Source organism: Delphinus delphis, chromosome 1 (genome assembly GCF_949987515.2).
Source record: "Delphinus delphis chromosome 1, mDelDel1.2, whole genome shotgun sequence".
NCBI classification, from domain to species: Eukaryota; Metazoa; Chordata; class Mammalia; order Artiodactyla; family Delphinidae; genus Delphinus; species Delphinus delphis.
The window spans coordinates 64,866,329-64,893,559 of NC_082683.1; the positions used below are offsets into that span (position 1 = coordinate 64,866,329).

Below are 27,231 nucleotides of genomic sequence, written 5' to 3' on the forward strand. Positions count from 1 at the left end.
AACACACCCTCCAATCCTAATCAAAATTACGGTATTCTGAGACCCCACTCTCACCCCCCCTTCCCCCCCAACAAACCCGCCACCAAAATATGAGGCAGGAGCTGGCCGCTTCTATGGCTTAAATTTTGCCTAGGATGAGATGAAAGAGCAATACTATTAGCAACATACTTTTTGTCTTTCTTGTAGCCTTGATTTCAAATCTAGTCGCAAATCATAAGCTTTTGTGTTGCTCAGATGTTCCTTCTTTATCTTAATAAGAAAACTTTTCACAAAGGGAGTGGGAACCTCTAGATAAGTCAGCCCCCAGGTTTCCAGGGAGCCGTCTCTGTCCTAGACAGGGGAGCTAGACAGGGGAGCTGCTCGTTTCAGGAGAATGACTGAAACATTCAAGTCACCCAGACCTCCGCTTCCCCTTCAGCTTGCTGCAGAAAGAGATGTAACCTGAATCTTTGTTTAGGTTTTGGTTGGGGAGTGAGAATCAAAAAGCCACGGCAAATGCAGAGAGGAGTTTTTTTTTTTTTAAGTCAAAAGTTAACAGGCCATTCCCAATGTTTTGGGTTTTTGTTTTTTTTTCTTCTTCTTCTTTAATACTAAATCTGGAGTAAGTTGGCTTGTCCTGATAAAGATCTTGACTTGTAGAGAAGGCGGGTGTTTCTTAATGAGGTGAGGCTATTCCTCCAGGAAAAGACTTTTCCCCCCACACCCTCTTCCCTCCCTTCATGTAAGGTTCCACCCTCTGGAAAAACAAAACTCTTTTTTTCCTTTTCCTAGAGGGACAGACCTCAATGAAGTTGGGAAACAATCTTAAGAGCAGTCCATCAGAGTGCTTACGGTCACAGCGGCCTCTTTGGACGAAGACTTGTAGCATTCTTTCTCTTCTCGGTGTCAGCTTTTATTAGTGCGCTGGGGCTGGGGAGGCGGGCCAGATCGGCAGACACGGACAGCCTCTGACCCTCTGGAGTTGGTATGTGATAAGCAGCCCTAGCAGTGCCATGTATTGGAAAAGCGAGCAGATGTTTGTGTGTAAACTAGAAGAAAAGGACGTGCCGGAGCTGGCAGTTCCTCCCGAGAAGGTGAGCGACCCGACGCCTGGCCAGACCAGCTGAATCGCAGTTTCCTGCGAGCTGTTTGCGCTCCTAAATGAGGTTCAGAAATTACCTGTAACGGCCTCATCTTCAAACCTGGCAGTTTTTTTTTTTCTTACGTAGTAACGTTAGTCAGTAATCATTGCCTCCCCTCCCCACAAGCTCACTTAACCTGAGGCCATGGAGACCGTAATTTGGGAGACGAAGCCTCAAGCCTAAGGCGCTCTCGGGTACATGTGAGTCGTGCTTTTGTTGTGTTTGCAGTGGTGAAAGGGCGGTGGGGAGAGTGAGTCGGGAGATCCAGGCGGCTGTGGGGTGGGAAGGAACAGAGGCGCGGCTTCCCGCTCCCAGCCGCCGGCGGATGCTTGCGGGCCCTAAGGAGCTCCACCGGCCGTAGGGCGGTCCGCGCTGCCGCGGCCCCACAGCGAAATAGAAGCAGACGTGGTTCCAGGAAGGCCTCTGGATCCTAGGGCGGGCTACGAAGGCCATTTTACTTTAAAAGACCGAAAGAAGCCAACCCCAGGGCTCTCGAGTCACACCATTCTTCGAGTAGATGGGGGGAAACTGACAAACTCTCACCTCACTCTGGAGGCAGGAGCCGCGGCGTATCTCGCGTTTAGGTTTGAAAATCATCTGCAGCCTGTTTGAGCGCCTCCGCCGGACCCGCACTGGGCACTGCTGACTTTGTCTTCGCGCCGACGCTGGCGGGGAACACTCGGCGAACTCGGGGCTCTTCTGCCTAAACTCTTTGTGTCTGCGGCGCTGGGTCCCGAGTAGGGAGCGCACCCGAGAGTCCCGGCGGAGAGCCCGAGGGACCGGGGGGCTCTGACAGTATCTCTTCTGGTGCTACCAGAGTGAGGGAAAGAGGGAGGCGAAGAGACAGAAATGCAGAAGTGTGGGCCGTTCGAGTTCTGGGACCCCCCCCCCCACCCCCCAAGCTAGAGTTTCCGTAAACGAAGGCAGAAAAAGACCAGAGCGGCTGCGTTTTCGTTTAAGAACAAAACTCCTACAAAGGCTTGGAAACACTTGAGTAATGCGCGTTGTTGCTTTAAAACATTTTGACCGAGGTTGGGTGAGTTTTTTTTTTAATGACACAAATTAAATTCAGCTGGATATTTTCCATTATTCGACCCGCTTTTTGCGCTAGCTAAAAATAATCCTTTAGTAGCTCAAATGTTGACTTACCGAGCAATAAGTGGCAATTTACACCTTAAAGAAACGAGTATAAATCACTCGCAGCTCTAATTGCTGTAAGTTTACGAAAGAGCTGCTGGCTCGGTTTAATCTGAAGCATTTTCATTCAAATTGTCATCGGAACAAACACCAGGCTTCTTAAATCCCGCTGTAATTAGCTTTCAAGTATCCTATTAAACCTCTTCACCTTTCGGGCTATCCAATTCAAAAAGCCCCCTTTTAAAAATATATATGTGTCTTGCTCTTTTAATTGAGGCTATTAAAGAAATCAAGTTCCTACCCCCACCCCCTTCTCAAATCCTCTTTTCTTCTCTCCCACTTCACCCCACCCCCATGCACCCCCTTTAGCCGGGTGATCCCTGCTCCGCTGTGATTGACGTCTAGAAAGAAACTGCTTTGTGCCGGGATGATTGTTATTAACTTGTTACCCCCGGCAGGGGGGGCGGGGAACCGACGTGCTACGGTGAGCGCGGGGACCCGGAGCCCCGAGAGCGCGGCAGCGCGCCGGGCGAGCCCTTGGTGCTCCGGTGGCCGCCTAGTCGCGTGCTGAGGCTGCGCCGCCGCCGCCGCCGCCGCCGCCCGCTGCCTGCAAGGGAGGCTGCGTCGGCGTCGGCTTGCCAGGCGCGCGCGGGCCCAGGCGCCCAGACGGCTGCACGTGCGGCCCGGAGCGCCGTGGGCCTTCATTAGTCCGCCCCGCGTGCGGAGAAGCTGAAGCTCTGGGCCGCACGTGCCGGCTCTGAACTTCTCGTCTCTGTTCCTCCCCACTTCCCCGCCCTCACCTCCTCAGTGCCAGGGGCTCATGTCGGAGGAGTGCGGGCGGACTGCAGCCCTGGCGGCCGGGAGGACTCGGAAAGGCGCCGGGGAAGAGGGACTGGTGAGTGGGTAGGGACCCGGGTGGCGGCGAGCCGGGCCGTGGGGAGGCAGCCCAAGGAGGAAGGGCTGCTGTCCCCGCGCTCCTCCCCGGGCGCAGTTGGGCCCTCGGGGAGCGGGTGGAGAGGGGTTCTGGGGCGGGGGGAGAAGCTGAGCCAGTGTGGCGGGCTGCGCAGGGCCGCCAGGCGCCCCAGGTCCTTGAGGTCAGTGGTCTGCAGCCCCGGCGGGGGCGTGGTGGGAGCATGGACGCGGGGGGAGAGGGCGAGAAGCGGGACCTCAGAAACTAGGGGTGGTTTGGGGTAAGGGAGGGGAGGCTGTGAGGGAGCCCCCGTGGGTCTGTGGGATGGGGAGAGAAGGAGGGGTCTAGAACCGCCTGAGACCGCGCCTCGTGGCTTCCTGCAGGTGAGCCCCGAGGGAGTGGGGGACGAGGACTCGTGCTCCTCCTCGGCCCCACTGTCCCCGTCGTCCTCGCCCCGGTCCATGGCCTCGGGCTCCGTCTGCCCCCCTGGCAAGTGTGTGTGCAACAGCTGCGGCCTGGAGATCGTGGACAAGTACCTTCTCAAGGTAGGGCGGAGCCGCGAGGCCCAGGGGCAGCGGGGTTCCCCGAGAGCTCTGGGAGAAGAGAAAAGTTTACTTTCCCTCTGTTTTCCACTCAAGTTCTCGCTGGAGATTGTAGACTTTCTCAGCACTATGGCCCAGTCAGGGGCAACTCATGCGGTGGGAAAGAGTGGGAGAAGAAATCTTAGAATACCCGCTGTTGCAAAACTGCTTACGTGTGACCCATCCTGGTCTAGACGTGCCGATACCCTGGGTGGATGTGCTGGAGTTAGCCACCTACTTGTAGAGGAACAGAAGTGGGGAAATGCTTACCCATTCTGGAAACAGGGTCCTGCCCGATTATTTTTACTGAGCCTCGGGTTATGGTCCCTCCACCCCCAATAACACCCACACGTCTGCCTGCTTATGAGGACTCCAGGTCTCTATATGTTGATCGATTTCCCCTTTTCAGTGTCTCCTTTGGTGAGAACCACTGTCAAGTGCCTTAAAGGGTCTTTTCTGGATAGATATTTTACAGTCTTATGTTTATTTACACTAACCTGAGGCTTTTCCAGAGTAAAAGTTCGTAGTAGCATTTAAATGAAAACCATTTTCAATATCTTCCTCCTCTCATTAAGGTTTAATACTTCAGGGCCACCGAATGATTTTTTTTTTGTTAATGTCATCTTCATTGCTTAGTGGAAAAAAATGGAAATTGATGTAAATTTATACAAAACAGAAAGAAAGAAAAATACTTGGGATGAAGTGCTTCAAGTGGTGGTTTGAGAGTTGACTGTCTTGATTTGTTTTACTTCTCTCAAGATATTGTGGGGGAGTTTTGGAGTACAAATTCTGGCAGGCTAGTTACCCATGTCATTGCATGAAGGATCATAGTCCCTTGTGTCTTAATTCTAATACCATGGAATTTCAACTTCAATAGCTTTTTAAAACCACTATTTAAAATAATGATCTCTCCTACACTGACTTAGTAGCAAACCAGTTCACTTTCTATTCTCCTCACCTCCCCCCACCCCAGTTTTTCAAAAGAATTCATTATGGAGAATATGAATTCAGAAAGCAAATTAGTGAGTTTCTTTAAATTTCTCCCTTAACATACAAAGCTGCTTCATCTGGGGAGTTGGAATGATACCCTGTAGATACAACCCAGATAAAGCACCAAAAGGAGTTTTGGTGAAAACGTTTAAAAAGTGACTAATTTACTTAATTGGTGGTTGATTCTTAAAGCTGGCTTTCTCTTTAAATCTGCATTCTTAAGATTCCCATCCCAGTGTTTCCACACCTGAGCCTTTTTGGATATTTAAAAACCATCTTTTGGATCAAACCTAGTTTCTTATTTTCAATGAGCCCTCTCAGTAATTAGCTTAATCTTTAAGAATGTTTCTTGATGGATCTATAATGGATCCACTACACAGCAGAAAGGATAAAGAAAAAAGTTATTATAAAGTGACTCAACATATCCTCTGGAATAGATAAAATCATTTTTAGTGTTCATCTTTTATATGTTAACATATGTTTATATGTTATATATGTGTATTGTATAAAATAATGTAAGTTATCTGAAGAGTCTTTTAAAGCTTTCCTTTGTAGTAGGACCAGAGTCCTCTCAATGAAGTCTTCTACATACAGTCTTAGTCCACCCCTTTTTGTACATATTAGTATATGTACAAGAAAACTAGCTGCTGCTTATTATATAGGAAACTAGTTCTAACAAAAGTTTGACACTTTATGATTAAAAACTGAGTTCTTAACTTTTTTGCCCCCATTTTGTGTGCTTATTCTTCCAGATAAGTTTGAATTCAATTTGAGTCACTGGTGAAAAAATAATTGTTAGACCTAATAGAATATTTGAGGGTATAACTGTTTAATATAGAAAAACACCATATTGTGAGGCAAGTTAAATGGAGTTAGAACAAAAAACATGAGAGGAGTTAGATGCATCTGTTGCCCCATCTAATACTTCAGTGTCCTGTCATTTGAGTGATTTTTTTTCTGACTTGGTCCTATATATGTATACATACAGAGATTGGATCAATGTAGCCATCAGGAAAGGTTTATAGTCGCCAGAATTTTCTCTGTTCACCTTACTTTCATCTCTGGAAAAGAAATGGAAGATGAAGGAGATTTTTTTTTTAAGTAAACTTTGAGGAAGGGTGGCAAACCAGGCGTTACATCTGGCTTTAGGGAACTAGAGAATGGCCATGACTCTTGCCCTGAAGCCTGCATCTAGCCTTGCTTAAAAAAAAAAAAAAAAAAAGAGCCTGGATAACATCAAAATGCAGAAGGCCTTAAACAGTGGAATACTAAAGGAAACCTGTATTTCTACACTTTAACTTAATTGGGCCTGTTTGAGGAAAAAAATAGAAAGAAAATGCATCTCTAATTAATAGGACAGCATTCACCATTGTTAATTTTTTTATTTCGATTTCCTCAGATTTTTTTCCCTATTGTTTCCTATTGCTATTTTCCCTGTTTTCTTGTATGGTGAGCGTGTAGTTCTTTTATAGCAAGACCAAAACTTAAAATTTCACTAAAATGATACTCTCATTAGTGCTTTGGAAAGAGACACATAACTGTAATTAGAAGCCAGTAAAACTTTCTTCAGCTTCGAAGGACCCTTTATATTTCATATCACAGAAAAATATGTTGAACAGTAATGCTAATATGATAGAATCATTGGACAAGATAGTCTTTATTATGAAATAGTTTAGCAAAAGCTGTATTTCACAATTTCCCATTTTTCCAATTTCCTAATTCTTATATTAGGCATTAGATCCATTTGTAGAGTATAACTGGTGTTTTTGCATCATTGCCGTTGTTTTAAATGAAATTTAATTAAGCATAAGCCTAGTTCTTGTGTCCATTTAACAAGAGCAAAATTTAGGAGCCTGCATTACAGGCAAATTGAATTCAATACACATCTTCGTTTTTGAAGGCTAAAGATGTGCCGCTTATACTATGATAGCAACAGTTTAAGGTAAGGCTATTTATGATTTGTCCCCTGATTTGACAATGTTTCATGCTCCTATATAGAATATAAAGTGCTGTGATTTATTAAATTAAATCAAAGCATTTAATGTCTTACTTCCTGAAGTATAAATGGCAAATAGTTGGGTACCTTTTTAGAACTGCTTACAATAGATTTATTTTTTTCCTCTAGTAACCAAATCATTAAAGTAGGGTTACCAATGCTTTTTGTTTTGATTATTTAATGTTAGACGGGAGCCAGGGCTTTGGCCATTTCAACATTTAAATCTACCTTAGGAATTTCTGTTTTGTAAGTAAAATGGATTGCCTGGCTTCTTTACACGGGTAAGTATTTCTTACAAAGCTTCTTTTCCATTTTCTTTCTCACTTTAACTAAAAAGTAGATTGAGAAGCGATGTGGCTTGAATTCTTTAGCTACCATGTTTCACGGTGGGAAGAGTTTGGTCAAGGAAAAAAATATAAAACCAGTATGTAGGACTTTAAAGTGGCCAAAATTTTCCCTGTGTTCATATACGTTCGATAACAAAACAAAGCAAAAACAAACAAAAAAACCCTGAATAGACACTCAATTAAAAAAAAAACCTGAATTTTTCAAAAGTATATTTTAAAAATTAAACACAAAGTGTATAACATGCTGCTGTGATTTTCTGGTTGAGGTCTAAAAGAGAATATATCTAGATGCGTATTTGTGTAAATGACACCTCTTAGATAGAAACATTCAGAGCATGTGTTAAAATATTAAGAGGCCAGGTTTTAAAATTGCCTGATACAGAAAACCAATGAAGGATACTCTTAAGTGTGTGGTATTAGAATGGCTTTTCATCCTAACCCCTTCTTCTTCACAGGTGAATGACCTGTGCTGGCATGTTCGGTGTCTCTCCTGTAGTGTCTGCAGGACCTCCTTAGGAAGGCATACCAGCTGTTATATTAAAGACAAAGACATTTTCTGCAAACTTGATTATTTCAGGTACACCGAAACTTTTTTTTTTAGTAAGTAGATACTCCAAGAAGGTATTACACAAAGAGAATTTTGTAAATAGCCTTTCTTGTCCAGTTTTATTTACTGAAGCCCACTTTTTCTTATACAATGGATTTCAAAATGAGAATGCTTCATATTTTTGAGGTATAATTTGTATTAAAACAAATAAAATTAGCATGCTTATGTGTTTTAGGAACTCAGTATACAAAAATTAATTTTAAATAATTATTTCCACTTTGGCGAATGAAAGTTTTAGGTATTAAAAACAGGGAACTTCTTTGCTGTGCAGAGATATAAAGTATGAAATATAAGATGACTTATTATAACAAAGCCCTTTGTTCAGAGGGAGTAGCAAGACAAAAATGAAGTAATTATGGGGGAAAAACAATCAAGATTTTGTTGTGCTTTTTCCAGTTTACTATAGAATGACCCCTCGTAATATACCTATAAAATGCCAGCAGTTTGGAAACTGATTAAACCATATTATTCAGAAGAAGTGACCATTCCAGTATCGGAAATACACCAAGTCTAATTACGTATTCTGCCTAAAAATCCTATTTCTTTTGTCCGTTCTTTGATCTTTGCTTTGTGAGACTGTATTTGCCTAGGATATTAAATGTAACATTTTCTCCACATGGTCTCTTTATAATAGTTTAAATGTAAAGTTTCTTCTAAGATAGCTCTCCACTAAGAATTAAATTCTATCTTGAAATTGAAATCATCCTTAAGCATGACTTTTGAAAATTATCACATTTTTTCCCTATTTGCATTTCCAAACGAAGAAGAATGTTCATTGTGAAATTGGGAAGTTAATAGTACATACTGAAGTTTGTAATACTAATTATGTTATTTATACTCAATTTCAAAAACTGATTTAAGAGAGTTTAGTGATTGATTTGAATAAAATTGCTAGGTAATTTAAAGCACTTCATGAAATCCAGAGTCCTTTATTTTATAAAGTCATAGAATTTTATAATTACCCAAAACATATATTTCTCATTAGGTTTGCTCTCTGTTTCCTCAAAAATAGTAGCAGTTTGCCTCCTCTTTCACTTAAGATATGCTAATCTTAATTTTTTTTTTTTTGGTAATTTAAAGCCCCTTGAAATGTTTGGTTTCAGAGACTTATTGAAAGTCTAGTTCTTCAGGATTTTTTTTTATACTTCATATTTTATTCTGAAATTTATTTTTATGATACAGTTTTTCAGATTAACTTAAAAACTGGCAATACCTCTATACTTATCTAGTTTAATGTGGATATGCCAGGTTATGACTGCAATTGTGGTAGGAGATATGACAGAGAGTGTCTGGTCACTAGGACTGAGAGAAAAAAGAAATCTTTACATCTGGCATTTTGTTAAGATTAACTTGCATTTAATGTCCAGATATGTGTCTAAAAGCTTTAGGTAATATTTCCCCTTCTCTTGTGGATGGTATTGCAACAGTTTGTTCACCAAAGGAAACATTTCTGAGTTTTCCTTCACTGAGGTTTCTGAGGTTTCCTCACACCAGAGTGAACAATTTCTGTTCTATTCATTCTTTGATAATATCAATTTAAAATGTTTTAACTTTAAAAAAATATTTAGAGCATTTTCTAATTATCTCAACTTGGTTTTAAGACGTCATTATTTATATCTTCAATGGTATGCTTTTGTATTTTTAGGTTTCAGTCTCGAGTGTGTGTGTGTGTGTGTGTGTGTGTGTGTGTGTGTGTTGAGTCTCTAGGTAATTTATAAATGCACTGTTTCAGAAGGATACTGAAACTCCTATGTCATTTATTTTAAAAGAAAAAAAATCCTTTTCTCCTTTAGAGTAACAATGAGAAGGTTTTATTTTATAAACAGGTTTGAATTATGATCCCATCTCAAGTCTCGATTGTGTACCATATGACTTTTAAAAAATAATTGATTCCTGTTTCCTTTTCAAAAGATTTAAATACTTGGGTTAATCCAATGAGTAAATAATGTGTTAATTTAATCTTAGACTGATGAATATCTCACCAAGCATTAAAATCTTCACCTCCCACCCTTCTATTTATGTAGAAGGTATGGAACTCGCTGCTCTCGCTGTGGGAGGCACATCCATTCTACTGACTGGGTCCGGAGGGCCAAGGGGAATGTCTATCACTTGGCGTGCTTTGCCTGCTTTTCTTGCAAAAGGCAACTTTCCACAGGAGAGGAGTTTGCTTTGGTGGAAGAGAAAGTCCTCTGCAGAGTGCATTATGACTGCATGCTGGATAATTTAAAAAGAGAAGTGGAAAATGGTAAATATATACTTAAAATACTTTTGAATCTTTTGGGACAGTGAACACAGGGACAATAACGATTTTTCCTAAGGTCGTCTTAAAGCATTACTTTGTGCAGTGTAATTGTGGTGAAACTCATTAAGCCCTCTACTGTTAGTGATGGTCTCCATCTGTTTATTTACAAGAAAAGCCATGGCATATGTATTCGCCTTGTGCCATATTCTCAGGAAGCAGCCTTGAGTTTAGGGTTCTGTTTTGCTTTTGTAACCATTTGTTTCCTTGTATTTGCCTTTGTAAGGATGAGCCTTAGATGTGCACTTCCAAATTGGTACACTTTTGACTAAATATACAAGCCTACAGATGGAATATTGTTTCCACAGTATGTTTCTAGTATGTTCTAAAACTTAAGGGATTTGGCAAACTAGATGTATACAGTTTCATACCAAGCCAAGAGATGCAAGAAACCTATTATTGTATGATTGTTCATACAACAACCTATTATTGTATGAATGGTGTGTTTTTTAAATGCAGGTAATGGGATTAGTGTCGAAGGCGCCCTCCTCACAGAGCAAGATGTCAATCATCCAAAACCAGCAAAAAGAGCTCGAACAAGCTTTACAGCAGATCAGCTCCAGGTAGACATGACAATGAATTTATGAGTTTTTGAAGCCCTTCCCCACCTAAAAAAAAAAAACAAAAACCACCAAACCCAAACTAACAAAGCCAAACAAAAAATAATCTCTATGGTGTCTTAAAACATTTTTGTTTTCAAAAAGGTTAGCCTGTGCTTTTTGTGAAAACTAACTTGTTAGATGTATGAAAACATTGCCCTAAATATTGTTTATCAATATTTTGAGAGTCATGATGTGATATGAACTCGTCATTCAAGTTCGTCTCCCTGGGGTCTGTTAGCATTTACATCAAAGTGGAAACAAAATGTTGATCTGTTCTGACTTCCTGATAAAAATTACTTTAACCCAGGCATTTACATTACTACATGTAATTGTGCTAGAAGATAAAATATTTGGGGACTCTTAACAGAAGGAGACGCTCAGTGTGTAGGTCTGTGGGACACTAATGTGTTCATCTTTTTAACAAACCACATTGAGTCTTTTAATGGACAAGATTGTACATTTTCTGAGTAGGAAAGAATTGTAAACGCTTTACCATAAATAGGAGTCTACCGATTGACTCCAATCAAGTAGACCCTTCTTGTTTTTAAAGAGGGTAGAGGGAGTAATTCTATAATTTGATGCTAGAGGTTCATTATGTTCCCTGAAAAGGGAGGGATTATTTTCAACTTAGTTGCCCTTAATATAATTGTCATAAGTTCTGTTTATACAAATTGTCTTGAAAGGAATGAAATAATTACTCCTTGCTTTATATTTAAGTCTACGCATACAATGATTCTTTCTGGCATTTTTTTTCAGATAAAGAAATCACATTTTCTAAAAGATTAATGTGACTGAAATATTTGTTTTATGTTAAGGAGAGGTAACATCTGTAAAGCACCTACCATGTATAGCTGGGTGCTTTACACATAGTATCCATCTTAGCTCAGACTTGTAAGGATATTTATACAATGTTAAGAAATGAAGGTAGTATTTTGAAAACTCACTTATAGTATTCTAATACTTGGCAGTATTTAAGATGAATGCAGTAAAAGAGAGGATTTTTATTTTGAGAATGATTAAGAAAGAAGCCTTGATATGACACAAATATTCCAAGGGAACTTAATGGCATTGGAAGCAATCTAGCATTAAAATCTAGATCTATTCTAAAAAATTTCCAAAAGATTGTTTTTGATTTCTTAATTTAGGCATAGACTGACTGCATGGTCAGTAAGTAGGAAATGAAAGATAAGGCGGTTGAAAGAGATATCTGTTTGAACCTTGCTTTTCTGGGTGCCTCATTTGGTTGTAATGAAGATCACGTAAAGCCCCAGGTTAGGAGATATGAATAGCTGTGGGAGATCTGGCAGCAAAATACCCAGTAGTTAAAAGGTGTCTGAGTTAAAATATAATCTCTAATATAAATATGTTCTGTTTATAAAGTGGGCGGTTTCCATGAAAGCCTGGCTGTAACTTTAATAATCATAAGGTTGATAGCTTTAGTTTGATATAAAAATTTATTAGTAAAAGGATACTGAAAATTTGAAACCACTTTAGGTAGATATACAATCTCATATAGGAAGATAGAGGCACTAATTAAATAGAAAGGGAATAATATTTGTGGAGGTCTTTGTATACCAAGTCTTATGCCAGACATTTTCTCTACATTATCTTCTTTTATCTCTTACAATTCCTTGATATAGGTAGCCTCATCCAAGAAGTGTAGGGACTCCCCCAGAGCAGACCACCAAGGGAATGGCAGAGAAGAGGTTTGGACCCTGCTCCCCAAACCTCTGGTCTTTTCATTTTGCTTGGCCTCCCAGGAGACCATGAGTAGAACTGTGCCTTAACAAAGCTCCACTTAATGGCAGTGGCAGCTAAAACAAGAGTGAGATTCTGAATCTTGTAGATAGCCTTATAGTTTTAAATTGCAAATGTGCATAAACTATTTAAGCCATGCATTATTATATGAAAATGTGATCTGAATCATGTTTTAAAAATTTATATCAGGATCATAGGTTTTTAAAAATGAAAGCAGAAATTATATACTTTCAAAGCATGTTCTCATTTATTCAGTATTTATTAGCATCTATCTGTGCCAGGAATGGCTGAAACAAATGAGACACAATCCTTGTCCTCAAGTGTTCTTTGTAGCTTAGGAATCTAGGATAAGTTGAATCATTATACGTTGCCAGAACCTCTAATAAATCAGGCAGTGTACCTCATTGTCAAATTGTCCTACTTTTCAGACAGCTGAATATATTTAAGTAGTGCTTGAATTTAGCAAAACAATAAAATATAGGTGATCAGTAAGTCAAGACTATTCATAGACTACCTGGTTTGGACTTATACGACTTAAAATGAGAGGAACAAACAAATTTCCCAAATTCTTCTTTAGAAGCTTATGGGAAGAAAAAGTAGTTTGACTTTCAGAATAGAGTGCTATTTTGTGTTAGCAAAAATATTTCAAATATTGTCTCATTTGTATAAATTGTATTTTAAAAGTTCTGGCAATACTATGGTTTGCTTATTGTAATTGGAAGTATTTGCTCAATGATTATTAATGTTAAACATGCCAGGGTTAGCACCTACTTTAATCTGCTTTCAGATCAAGTTGGTCAGCTGCTACTATGCAGACTCCTCACATTTCTGGTAGACATTCTGGCCTTAAAATGATGTGTCTACAGAGGCTTGCTCCTTGACCATGTTAAAAGAGCTCAGAAAAGGAGTAGGGTGGGTTTTGGCATCGTTAGTGACCAGAGAGTAATGAAACCAAGTTAAAATTGGAAGGGTTCTTTTGTGAGACTAAACACTGATGAACACATCTTACTTTTCCTTTAGCATATTCTAGCTTTAAACCATCAGTGTTGATTTAAGTTTTCCTTTATTCCTTAATGAGAAATTGCTTTAGTAAATGTAATTTACTTCCATTATTAAACTTGTGAATTTGAAATGCATTTGTGAAAAGCATGCTGTTTTTGTTTTATAAATTATCAATAATGGCCTTACAAACAAATCTTCAAATATCTGTTCAGCTTTTCTGCTTGAAAAATTAAAAAACAAAGACATAATTAATTTGTTCATTCTTTTTTCTCTTTGGGATGTTACATGCTCAACTACGTATAAACACAACTCTATTTGTACATAAAGATATTAAAGTTAACACTTTTGGAGTAGGAGAGGAAGAAAGAAGTGAGCTGGGCGAGATTATAAACTTTTAGGCTGATTCTGCCCATTTTTTTAAAGAAAAAATACATGTGCTGTTTACAGCGAGTGTGTGGACAAGTGTAGTTGGATAGGAAGCCAGGAATACCTTATTCTGGAAGAGTCACTATCAGCGAGAACTTAACTGAAAAAAATTATATAATTTGTAAACTTCATAAGGTTTCCTGGAACAACATCGGTCTTTTTCTCCACGCTATCTTCAGATTTTCCTCACATTGTCGAGGTTCATTCCGTCACAAAGTCTTCACTGTGTGACAGGAAGGGGGATTAACTCCTGCGGATATGAAGAATAAGACAGTCCCTTTGCCCTCAAGAAACTTCACTATCTGCTATGGAGAGCTCGACTTGCTAACACATTAGTTAGCTACCCAGTGACAAGTGCAGTAGCAAAAGATAGTATTATATGAGGAGCATAGTGGAGAATGCAGTTAATATTGCCTCCTGGAAATGGTGTCGAGGTCAGCAGGACTTAAGGTCATTAGGTAGATTACCCCCATCACATGCCCACAGACATGCACAATCATGTTGGGTGCCAGACTCCCCTTTCTCATTCTTATAATACTTTCTTTATATTTTATAATACTTCCCTCTATTGACTTTTAAGTAATAAAATTCAAATATCCCACTTGATTTCCGTGATTTCCTTTTCTGAAAGAATCCAAAGCCCTTGGTGTGTGCTTTTATTCTGGTACTCCTCCCTCCCCCCACCCCAACTCCTCACCTCTCACTTTAGCTTGTATTGTTGCTAATTATTGGCATGCGTATATCTTCTCCTAGGACGTTGAGACCAGAATCACTTGGGAGCTTTTCCATCTATAAATGTTTAGATCTCAGGAAATTCTTATTCAATGGGCTGATGGGTGTCTCTTTTTAAGATCCCAGATGTTCCTTTGCATAGAGCAAGTGCTCAAAACAATTAATGATGGAGTCATTACAATTAAGTGGAATCCATCTGTTGCACTGTCTACTTTTGCAGACTGATAAAAATTGTGGTAGGGGCCTTGAACCTGTTTTGCTCAGTAGAGGCTGAAGATTAAAAAAATATTTTTTTAAGTTTTCTAATGCTAGCAATTTTTAACAAAACGGAAAAAATAGTAAAGAGACTTATACTATTATGCATTTGTGGGTTGTCAGAATGGAAGAAAAGGTGAGCTTATTTTTAACAGCATAGTTGAGACAAGTTTTTATGTTGAAATAGATTTTTTTTAAGATTTCAACATAGCAACTTGTGCATAAATGTACACAATATGCATTCTTTTTTTATACATACTTCCCCATATTGATTTTAAAGTAATAAAATGCAAGTATCCCATTTTCTTGTGCATGTCTTATCTCTCCTGTCATCAAAATGCATAAGATTGAGCTTCTTATTTTTAGCTATTTACCACCTACACTTTTTTAAAAAACAGGTTATGCAAGCACAATTTGCTCAGGACAACAACCCAGATGCACAGACCCTCCAGAAACTGGCAGAAAGGACAGGCTTGAGCAGACGTGTGATACAGGTGATTATTTTAAAGGTTAATCAAGAGATGTTAAAAGTTCTAGGTCTTTTTTTTCCCCCCCTTTTGGTATCTGGTTTATTTCACTTAGCATAATGTTCATCCAGGTTGTAACATGTATCAGTACTTCGTTCCTTTTTATGGTTGGATAATATTCCAGTGTATGTACCACATTTTATTTGTCCATGGACGAATATTTGGGTCATTTCCACTTTTTGGCTATTATGAATAATGCTGCTATACATATCAGCACACAAGTATCTGTTTGAACGCTTGCTTTCGGTTCCTTTAGATATATACCTAGGAATGGAATTGCTGGATCATATGGTAATTCTGGGTTTAGCTTTTTTTTTTAATAGATCTTTATTGGAGTATAATTACTTCACAATACTGTGTTAGTTTCTGTTGCACAACAAAGCGAATCAGCCATATGCATACACATGTCCCCATATCCCCTCCCTCTTGAGCCTCCCTCCCATCCTCCCTATCCCACCCGTCTAGGTCATCGCAAAGCACCAAGCCTATCTCCCTGTGCTATGCAGCAGCTTCCCACCAGCCAACTATTTTACATTCGATAGTGTATGTATGTCGATGCTACTCTCACTTCACCCCAGCTTCGCCCTGCCACCCCACGTCCTCAAGTCCATTCTCTATGTCTACATCTTTATTCCTGCCCTGCAACTAGGTTTATCAGTACCATTTTTTTTTAAGATTCCATATATGCGTGTTAGCATAATGAAACAACAGACAAAGGATTAATCTCCAAAGTATACAAACAGCTCATGGAGCTCAATATCAAAAAAAACAAACAATCCAGTTATTCTAGGTCTTTAAAAGTGTAAATTGTTGTGGGGGGGTTTGTTTTGTTTTTTGTTGTTGTCATTGTTTTGTCTTGTGAAGAAATATGAAAGCATTAGCTTGCCATTTTAGGTCTCTTCACACTCGAATCAATTTTTTTAAAACCTGGTAATTAGCCTGCTTGGTCTAGGCTTCCATTTGTTGACCATTCATTCATTGCTCAGAGCAACCCTAAGGATCCTCAGGCTAAAAAGACAGCTGTGGTTCCAAGCTAGATCCGGTTTTGAGGCCAGAATTTTTTTCTACTTTTCTATTATTGTGTATGTGAGTGAGTGGGGGAGGGGTGGGCAAGAGGTGGGATATCTATGGCCTTTGTTAAAGATCCTGGTAGAGGGAGTGATGTAAACAAAACTAGGGAAGGATGAGTTAGAGCAAATCTGTTGACAGATAAGGTTTATGTTTGCAGATTGTGGGGGGATGGAATTATTGGAGCTGAACTTGGAGAGGCTGTACATGTAGAGTTCTCTTCTGAGCAGGAAGAGATTTTACGTGATTTTAGGAAGAAAGGTCTGGTGACAGTATGTGGGAAGAATTAGAGTTGGGAGAGGCTGCATAGAAATTGACACATTAGGTGTGATGCCCAGCAAAATAGTAATTTTTTTGAAAAGAGATTTAACTGAGGTAGTGGCCTAGAATTCATCCGAAAACGTTTTATTGACTGAACACTGATGGCAGGTACTAGATGCTAGAGAGACAAGAAAAGGACTGTATACTGTAATGGGGACAAGAAAAGGACTGGATACTGTAATGGGGAAGCAGAGAGACATCAAAGATGACTCTTAAATTTGAAGTCAAAGTATCCATGGGAATGGTGCTATTGACAGAAATATTATAGGTGTTTTTAAAAACGGATTTGGTAGTTGGGAGGGAGATGAATTCCCTTCTAGCTGTGATAATCAGATAACGATGGTAGCAGTTGAGCACATAAACAGGTATTTTAAGGATGAACAGGACTCAAACAGAGAGATCCAGTCCCATGAAATTGGGTAAGATCCTTTCAAAAGATATCACGGACAATAAAAAGGGAAGAACGGACTTTATGGAGAGAGCTGTTTGAATTGGGCCATTACAGTCAGAATCAAGGAATGAATCTGGTATAGAAGCATCATGGAGGGCCAAGGAGTTAGGTGGGTTCAAGATGGAAGTGGTCAACTGTGTCAAGATTTTCTACTACCTTCAGATCAGGGAAGTGGAAAATAATTTTAAATAATATTTAAGGTTAAAAAAGGTGTAAAGAATTAATAATGCTAGTGACTGTAACTATCGAGATGAAGTTCAGTGGGGAGAAAAAGGTTAAGTCCAACACTGCACATATAATGTTTTACTTCTTAAATTGGGTGATTGGTAAGCAGGTATTTATTCTTTAGTTTATTAAGCCTGAAGTATTTCATAATTAAAAAATCATTTATACCAAGAAGTCAGTGGGAGAGACTTGATGATACTGTATCTTCTCCAAAGACCTAGATTCCCAGTGGATTTGGTTGGGTGCAGTGTAATGAGGCTCTCTGAAAAGGCAAGTCCCATGACCTCAGTATTTTTCAAATGTCCAGGGTATTGTGTTTGTTTCAGAGTGCCAAATTTTAGAAAGGGACTAACAGGGAACCAATGTGAAAAGAGTGCCCCCTTTACAGGAAGGTTAAGGTCATGAAAGTCTAGAAATTATGTGCTGGTATTAACAGCAACAGGGATATTTATCTGGAAAAAGATCCAGAGATGGTAAGGGAAGGAATATAAACAGTATAAACAGAACAGGTGTCTTTAAACGTATGTGAAAGGCTGTCCCACAGGCAGCGGGATTGGGTATCTGCAAGGGAATGTAGGAAAGAAACAGATTTCACTCACTATCAAGAATTTTCTCAGTATGTAAGTCTACAAAAATGGCATAGGCTACCATCGAGGTAGTGAGTCCCTGTACCTGGAAGTGAAGCTTCCTTTGTTGAGGTAGTTCAAACTTAATGGTCTGAGGGGTCCTTGTAATCTAAGACTCTATACGTTCAATGACAGTGACTGCTGTAGCTAAGTCAGATTCATGATTATTATGTTTTAGATTATTTTGAAGTTGGAAGGAAAGGAAAACGGAGGGTTTTCTGAGAGCTTTTCTTATTATTTGAAGAAATAAGGACTGCAGACAGACATCTGTCATGTAATTTCCAGGTATTTAGGTCACCAGTATTATGAGCAAGTTAACTTCATTTCAAGCACTAGAACTTGGAGAATATGCTGCTGGATGGTGGCTTTTAATATGTGAGGATTGAATTTAAATATTTTTGATAAGATGGCAAAGGAAGGAGTACTAGCAATTCGAATATATAGTCCGTCACAGTATTTTTGAAGGATTAATTACAGTGATCTCAAATCGTAGTCATAACCTCTTCGCCTAGCCTACTTCCTAGCATTGGGCACACTTTAGAAAAGTTAAAGAAAAGAGACTTGATTACTAGGCCTTGATTCTGATATGCAAACTAGGCTACCCAAAGATTAGGTAGAAGTAATGTTCTTATACAGGGTGTAAGTACAGGTCTCACCTTTACTAGCTAAAGTCTGCATAGTGAGACATTATAACAGAGCAGATCATCACTGAGCTGAAATCACAGAATAAAGATGGATGATTTTACTTTTCACACTCTGCATTCAGATACAATCACTGTTAACATACCCTTTCAGAGAGGTGAATTATGAATTGTGTATCTTACAGAAACATGATAAAACACTGCTATTTCTTCCAGTCAGTGTGCTCGAAGTTGGCTTTCCATATTAAGATCTACATCATTTTTATTGCTACACATATTGAGCATAGCACAATTTATTTAGTTTATTTCCAATTTTTTACTATCATAAAAATGCTGTAGTGAACAACATTGTGTGTATACCTTGCATGTTTGTTCGGTAGTGTCCGTAGGATAAATTTCTAAAAGTGGGATTGTTGAGTCAAAAGATAAAACATTTTTTGGCCTTTGACTGATAGTACAAAAATTGCCTTGCAGGAAGTTCATAACCAATTTATTCTACCAGGACCTATGTGTGAAATTTCCCTTTCCCCAACGCACGTAAATCCTAAAAACTGTCATTCTTTTACATCCTTTCCAATTTGGCAGTCAGAAAATGTCATTGTTTTCATGTATATTTCTTTTATTGTCAGTAAACCTTAACGTGTGCTTATTTTGAAAATAAAATTTGTATTTTTTAGTGCTCTTTTCTATTGGGTTATTTCTTTTCTCTTTATCGTACTGATGTTTATTGTTTATCATAGTTAAACTTTCATAGTTTATCAGTTTCCCTTTCACTTATTTTTTCCACATAGAAATTTTACATGGTTTTGTATTCAAATCTCTTAATATTTTTTTCTCATAGCTTTGGCTCCACCTAGAGAGTATATCAACATTGGCTTTTGTTTCCTTAAACATTTATGGTCGCAATTATTTACACCTAAACCCTAATTTATCTGGAATTGACTTTTGATAACATGTTGTAAAGTAGGGAGTTTTCTATTTCTTTTCTCCCAAACTATTAGCCAGCTCCCTCTAAATATTATGTCAATACTGATTTCCCAATAATTTGAAGTTCCATCTTTTTCATACATTAAATTCTCGTATTTGACTCTTTGGGTTTTCTGAGAGATTCATCTTATGCATTAGTCTTTTCTTTTGCAGAATGTCTACATGGCCTGCTTTCAGCTTATGTATTTTACAATTTAGAACTCAAATTTTTTAAAAGAGTATGTTGCTCATAAGAAATTTTAACCCTTGTTAGAGGTTTGAAAGCAGAAGAAGGAAATTTTAAGTCAGTGAGGAGAGTCAAAAGGACTGCATTTTATTCCTGAAGCTAGGTAGCCCTCGTGTCAGAAGTTGTTTTCTGATGTCTGGAATCTTCAACTATATTTTGCTGTGCAAGTTACATGACACTTTGTGTTTTCAAACCTCTCTCTGCTTAATTACCTGTTGATCTTTCCAAGGAGCTATTTGAATTAGCATTAAGGTAGTCATTCTACCGTTTATGTCATGCTTTCTTCATCTTTATTTACAAAGTCTGAGATTTTTAAAAATAACTGAACAGTTTCCATCCAATATATAATTTATTGGAGACATAAGATACTTTGAAGAAACTCTGGGAATCATAGCACCATGTGTTTTAGGTTATATGTAGTCCTCTGGGGTGCTTGTCTTCCGGGCACTGTCAGGGGAAAAGGCAGGTGGCAGCAGTTCCTGCTTACAAGTTGGAGAATGTGTGAGTGTGTCTTCTTGGCTGGGTGGGTGACAGCAGTGGCACCTGTTAAGGAGCCTCTGGAGGAACTGTGACTGAAGACTTTGGGTAAAGTCTCTGTATAGGTACCTAAGAGTCTAACTAACGCTCCAGAAGAAGGGGGAGAAGGCTGTGACTTCTCACTCCTTTTTCTTGATACATGCCTAAGCTTGTTCCTGAAATATACCTCAGGTGCTACCACTCAGCCACGTGCTCAGACGCCATTGTATTATTGGTTTCTGTTCCTTTGGTTTTAACCCCTTGAGTTTATACTTTGCAGACTTCTGTTTGTGAGTCCCAAGGACAAGGTGTGCCTTTTGATATCAGGGCAACTTTTTCACATAAATCTTTTTTGCAGCTTCCTTCTGTTCCACATTATTTAGCTCTGATTCCCTAGTGCCATCAAGTACCTACCTACCAGCCCTAGGTAGAGACTTATGCCCCTAGCCTTCTCCCCTGATCCCCAAATGTTCTTACCCTAATTTCCTTAATGTTTTTATCCCTCCACTTCTCTGTCTTCTTATGACAGAATTGTTCTGAGTGATAGCAAATAAATACTATAATATTTTAATAGAGAAACACTCTGTAGACAAGTTTTATCTAAGAGCAGGGAGTTCAAGTGCATGTAGCTTAGATACTGGAAGCAATCTGGGCAGTCTAGCCTTACTTACCCTGACCTGCACATAAAACTCTGCTTACCCAGAATATGCTTCCTTTATTTCTGTGATAGAGTGGACAACAGGCTGGTTAGCTCTTTACATTCGGTGAACTGTTTCACCAGTGGATGTGTTTGTTATTTTATTCTGCTTAAATATCATTAGTTGTTTCTTGTTATAAGCCTAACCTTAACCTGCTTCTTAGAGAATAGCCTATGTATTTACTAAGAGAAATTGAACTCAGCAGGTTACAGTGTGACTGGAATAACTGAATCAAGAGGTTTGTAGAAAGCTTTAAGCTCTCAGTAGGGATTTTAGTCATTTGAAAAAAGATTTAAAATAAGTCCAGCAGGTGTCTGAGAATACATTTAGTAGTGCATTTTTTAAAGTTTTCTGATGAAAGGACTTTTTCTGTTTTCCTTTTTGTCCTAAATGCCAGTAGTAAAACCAAGGAAACTTTTCTGGAATTTTGAATCCCTTAGCCCATTTTTATTTTGGAAGATGCTGGCTTAGTATAGAATCAGTTTTTAAGTAAATCAACAAATAATTATTATTTGGGCAAAGAAAATGACCATTGATAACTGTGCAAAATTGTTTCTCTTGTGTCCACAGAATTCTTTTTTAGAAAGCTTATTTAGATTTATGCTGCGCTTATATGGTAGAGTGAGTTTGCATTCCTTGGTAAACTGAACTGGTAATGTACTCAACTGATGATGTGACATAGCTACATTGCTTTTCTCCTCCCTCAGGTGTGGTTTCAGAACTGTAGAGCACGCCACAAGAAACACGTCAGTCCTAATCACTCCTCCTCTGCCCCAGTCACAGCGGTCCCGCCCTCCAGGCTGTCTCCACCCATGTTAGAAGAAATGGCTTATTCTGCCTATGTGCCCCAAGATGGGACAATGTTAACAGCGCTGCATAGTTACATGGATGGTAGGTATCCTAATATTTAACAGCTGCCTCCCAAGCAATCAGCTTCTGGTACCTTCTAATAGTATATTATTGATATACTATTCACATTTTTAACTATTACCTCAGTAGGAGCTGAAAAATATTGTCGGGGGTGGGTGTAGTAGGGAGAACTACCCAACATTCTTATTTCGGTGACTGCCTTTTAAGGGACAAGTTTAACACTCACCTTACGGCTAAAATACAAATATTGATAATGACTCATAGTGCTCGATTTTAACTTAGGAAAAACATTCTCTTTGTTTTCTCCTGATAACTATTTAAATAATTTATTTTCCTATGGTCAGAGAAAGTATTCACACTCAGATTTTTAGATTGGGGTTTACTGAGTTTTGTTAAAGAAACTTTTTTATTGAAGCAAAACATACATATAGAAAAGTGCACACATAAGTATTCAGCTTGATGAATTAATAAAATGAACATATCCATGTAAGTACTACCCAGATGAAGTAGTAAAACGCAGTTAGCACCCTGGAAGCCTCTCTTATGTCCCCTCCCAATCATTATCCTCTTCCTCCAAAGTAATATTGTGTTGACCTCTAAAATCATGTTCTAGTTTTGCCTGTTTTTGAGCTTTATATGAATCGAACCATGCAGAATGTATTCTTGTGTCTCACTTCCTTCAACTACAGTGTTTGTGAGATTCATCTGTATTGTTGCAAGAATCAGTGATTTGTTTGTTTTCATTGTTATACAGAATTCCACTGTAGGAATATACCACAATCCACTTTAGGGTTGATAGACATTTGCATTATTTCCAGTTATGCATATGCTGCGATGGACCTTATTGTACATGCCTTTTGGTGCCTGTTAATTCACAGTTTGATTTGGTCTATACCTGGGAGTAGAACATAGGGTCCTGGCTACACATATGTTCAATTTTAGTTGATTCTGCCAAAAAGTTTCCAATAGTGGTTGAACCAGTTTACACTGAGACCAGCAGCACATGAGAGTTCAAGGTGCTTCACATCCTTGCTAACACTTGGTATAGTGTGACTTCTTAATTTAGCCAATTTAGTTGTGTAGTGTTATCTCATTATTTTCATTTGCTTTTCCCTCATCACTGATGAGACTGAGCATTTTTTCATTGGGCATTTGTATCTTCTTTTTGTGAAGAGCTTATTCATGTCTTTTGCTTGTTGGTCTGTTGGCTTGTCTGTTTTGTTTTTTCCTTGATTTGTTCTAGTTTTGGCTATATATTGAATATAAATAAGTTTTTTGATGATTGTATGTGTTGCAGATATCTCCTCTTCAGTGGTTTGCTTTTTCTCCTCTCTTAAGAGTATGTTTTATTGAGCACAAGTTCCTAATTTTAATGTAGTTCATTTCATCAGTTTTTTTCCTTCATGGGGAGTGCTTTTCTTGTGACCTGTTCAAGAAATTGTTCCTACTCAAAGATAATGAAGATATTTCTCCTATGTTATCTTCTAGAAATTTTGTTAAATTTGTTTTACCTTTGACATTTAGATTTACAGTCCATCTACAATTGAATTTTGTATGTGGTGTAAAATAAGGAGCAAAGTTTTTGTTATGCTTATGAAAGTGCCAATTTCTCAGCGGCTTTGCTGTGCCACACTTATCATAAATCAAGTGTCCATATAATTTATGTGTCAATTTCTGTACCCTCTGTTCTGTTTTATTGGTCTATTTATTTTTATATCAATACCTAATTGTTTAAATAATGCTAGGCCTATATTCTTGATATCCAGTAGTACAACCTTGTCCTACTTCGTTGTTCATTTGTATTGCCATAAATTTTTCCACCAAAAAAGAGAAAACAATTGAGATTTTGATATCTATTAGATCCATTTGTAGGAAACTGCTATCTTAATAATATTGTCTTCCATACCATGATCTTAGTCTGTCTTTCTATTTATTTAGGTCATCTTCAAATGCTCTCTTATATTCTAGAGTTTTCTGTTTAGTAATCTTGCACATGTTTTGTTAGATTTATTCGTAAGTTTTTGTTTTGATGCAGTTGTAAATGGTTTTTCCTCTGTATGTGGAAATCTAGGCTGGCAGCTGTTTCCTTTCAGCACTTTGGCAATATGAATTATATTGTCTTCTTGCTTCCATTGTTTCTGTGGTTTAGAATATAGATAGTTAATTAACTTGATACCACTTATTGTTGAAGTCAGCTGTTGGTCTTATTCTTGCTCCTTTAAAAGTGAATCTCTTTTTTTCCCCAGCTTTTCTCTTTATGTTTGGTTTTCAGTTTTAGTATAGTGTGCCTAAATATGCTTCTTGAATAGGTAGTTTGATGTATTTCACTATGCAAAAGGATCAGATTTTGTCTCTTCAAGTATGGTTTCTACCCTTATTGAAAAAGTCCATATTTTCCAGCATTTTGACCGTCCATGTTCCAGTCTAGATATTCTTCTGACCTATCTTCCAGTTCACTAATTCTCTCTCTGTCTAGGCTGTAAAACTCATCCACTGAGTTCTTAATTTCAGTTATTGTGTTTTCAGTTTTTAGAATTTCCATTTCATTCTTTTATATAGTTTTCACTTCTGTGCCAGAATTATCTATTTTATCACTTTATTCCTTAACAAAATTGTTATATTAATTATAGTTACACTTAAGGACATATCTGACAACTCCAGTATTTTGTGGGTCTGTTCTATTGTTTTTTCCTCTTTGTTTTCATTCAAGTCATGTCTTATTTGCCTTGTTGTTTTTTTATTGCACTTCAGATGTTAGGTATGAAAACTATAAATAATTTGAGGCTCTGGTTAATATCTTCCACCAGAGAGGATTTAGTTTTGCCTTTGGCAGGCGGTTAGGTCAGAGGGAGATCAACTTAATCCAATCAGGCATCAGTCCTCACAAGGGCTGGTGTATTTCGGGGTCACTACTCCTTGGAACTAGCCTTTTGAGATCCCCCCAAAAGCTTACATTTTGTTTTGTTTTGTGTCTGTCATTTTTTTTTTGAATTTTATTTTATTTATTTTTTTATACAGCAGGTTCTTATTAGTCATCCATTTTATACACATCAGTGTATACATATCAATCCCAATCTCCCAATTCATCACACCCCCACCCCCACCCCCTGCTGCTTTCCCCCGTTGGTGTCCATACGTTTGTTCTCTACATCTGTGTCTCAATTTCTGCCCTGCAAACCTGTCATCTGTACCGTTTTTCTAGGTTCCACATATATGTGTTAATATACGATATTTGTTTTTCTCTTTCTGACTTACTTCACTCTGTATGACAGTCTCTAGATCCATCCACGTCTCTACAAATGACCCAATTTCATTCCTTTTGACGGCTGAGTAGTATTCCATTGTATATATGTACCACATCTTTATCCATTTGTCTGTCGATGGGCATTTAGGTTGCTTCCATGACCTGGCTATTGTAAATAGTGCTGCAGTGAACATTGGGGTGCATGTGTCTTTTTGAATTATGGTTTTCTCTGGGTATATGCCCAGTAGTGGGATTGCTGGGCCATATGGTAATTCTTTTTTTAGTTTTTTAAGGAACTTCCATACTGTTCTCCATAGTGGCTGTGTCAATTTACATTCCCACCAACAGTGCAAGAGGGTTCCCTTTTCTCCATACCCTCTCCAGCACTTGTTGTTTGTTGATTTTCAGATGATGCCCATTCTATCTGGTGTGAGGTGATACCTCATTGTAGTTTTGATTTCCATTTCTCTAATAATTAGGGATATTGAGCATCTATGCATGTGCTTCTTGGCCATCTGTATGTCTTATTTGGAGAAATGTCTATTTAGGTCTTCTGCCCATTTTTCCATTGGGTTGTTTGTTTTTTTAATATTGAGATGCATGAGCTCTTTATATATTTTGGAGATTAATCCTTTGTCCGTTGATTTGTTTGCAAATATTTTCTCCCATTCTGAGGGTTTTCTTTTCGTCTTGTTTATGGTTTCCTTTGCTGTGCAAAAGCTTTTAAGTTTCATTAGGTCCCATTTGTTTATTTTTGTTTTTATTCCCATTACTCCAGGAGGTGGATCAAAAAAGATCTTGCTGTGATTTATGTCAAAGCGTGCTCTTCCTATGTTTTCCTCTAAGGGTTTTATAGTGTCCGGTCTTACATTTAGGTCTCTAATCCATTTTGAGTTTATTTTTGCGTATGGTGTTAGGGAGTGTTCTAATTTCATTCTTTTACATGTAGCTGTCCAGTTTTCCCAGCACCACTTATTGAAGAGACTGTCTTTTCTCCATTGTATATCCAATTAGACATCAGTCCTCACAAGGACTGGTGTATTTCGGGGTCACTACTCCTTGGAACTAGCTTTTTGGGATCCCCAGAAAATCTTACATTTTGTTTTGTTTTGTGTCTGTCATTTTTAACGAGGGCTTCTCTTCAGTGGTCCCTGATCTTTCATATTTATTCCCCACCACCCAAAGTCTAACTCCTGAAAACTTTGCTAAATGTCTCAGCCTCTCACACTCCTTTTCTTTTAAAATTGTTACCAAACTTGTGGAGGAAATGTAGCCTCATTTTATTTCTCTCCTTCTCTGGGACTTGACTTTGCAAGTTCTCACTACCTGGGTATCTTTCAGATGTCTTCAAATAGATTTCTAAAAATTTTGTCCAGCTTTCTTAATTGCTCTTAGAGGGACATTTGGTTTGAAGCAACATAGTTCTTACTGAGAGTGGAAAGTTCATTTTAAGGTTTGATTAAAGAAAAAATCAGAGCCTGTACCATTGATGCATTTACCTACACTAGGATTAAAGTTGTGTGTGTTCACATGAATGACTTAGTGTTGCCCAAGTCAAATGTGTTTTGATGTATGTTTAGGGACGAGGCAGTTCAGCATTCATAAATGAGAATTTGGGGCAGGGGTCACCCTATAGAGGCACCTTCGTATGAAAGCTAGCAATGTCTATGCAGGCAAAGCTCACGTGTTTCTAGCTGCAGGGTAAAGTGCAGTGAATGGGGTATGGGTGGAGGACAGTAAAGTGGCAAAAGCTTGTGACCCCAAGTAAAGATTTTGGGGTAAACCATTCCTGGATTCTCATTTAATACTATACTCACTGTGCTGAATAAGCTAATGCTCCTGCTGAGGTCAGTGGAATGAGTGTAGCTTGGTGCCCTCAGCTATAAAATCAGTAGTGAGAGAACATTGCCTTGGATTGTTTTTTGTTTGTTTTTTAAATCAGTTTTATTTACCCTACAAAACTGATCCACAAATTTCTTTCTATTTTGTAGCTCATTCACCAACAACCCTTGGACTCCAGCCCTTGTTACCCCATTCAATGACACAACTGCCAATAAGTCATACCTAA

The 27,231-nt window shown here is 38.5% G+C and overlaps 1 protein-coding gene across 1 annotated transcript; it reads left to right on the forward strand.

Moving 5' to 3' along the window:
* Positions 1 to 992: 992 nt before the first annotated feature.
* LHX8 (LIM homeobox 8) lies at positions 993 to 27,231 on the forward strand. The gene is made up of 9 exons (XM_060006017.1): positions 993 to 1,073; positions 3,067 to 3,153; positions 3,552 to 3,713; positions 7,538 to 7,659; positions 9,714 to 9,934; positions 10,448 to 10,551; positions 15,162 to 15,257; positions 21,757 to 21,940; positions 27,155 to 27,231. Exons 1-9 carry the CDS (start codon positions 993 to 995, stop codon positions 27,229 to 27,231), a joined length of 1,134 nt encoding a protein of 377 aa, XP_059862000.1.

Excerpts from the sequence above, each read along its gene's own strand:
- LHX8 (XM_060006017.1), top strand. The coding sequence starts at position 993 with ATGTATTGGAAAAGCGAGCAGATGTTTGTGTGTAAACTAGAAGAAAAG. Across the intron at positions 1,074-3,066 it reads TGGCAGTTCCTCCCGAGAAG|TGCCAGGGGCTCATGTCGGA; the intron begins GTGAGCGACCCG and ends TCACCTCCTCAG. Across the intron at positions 3,714-7,537 it reads TGGACAAGTACCTTCTCAAG|GTGAATGACCTGTGCTGGCA; the intron begins GTAGGGCGGAGC and ends TCTTCTTCACAG.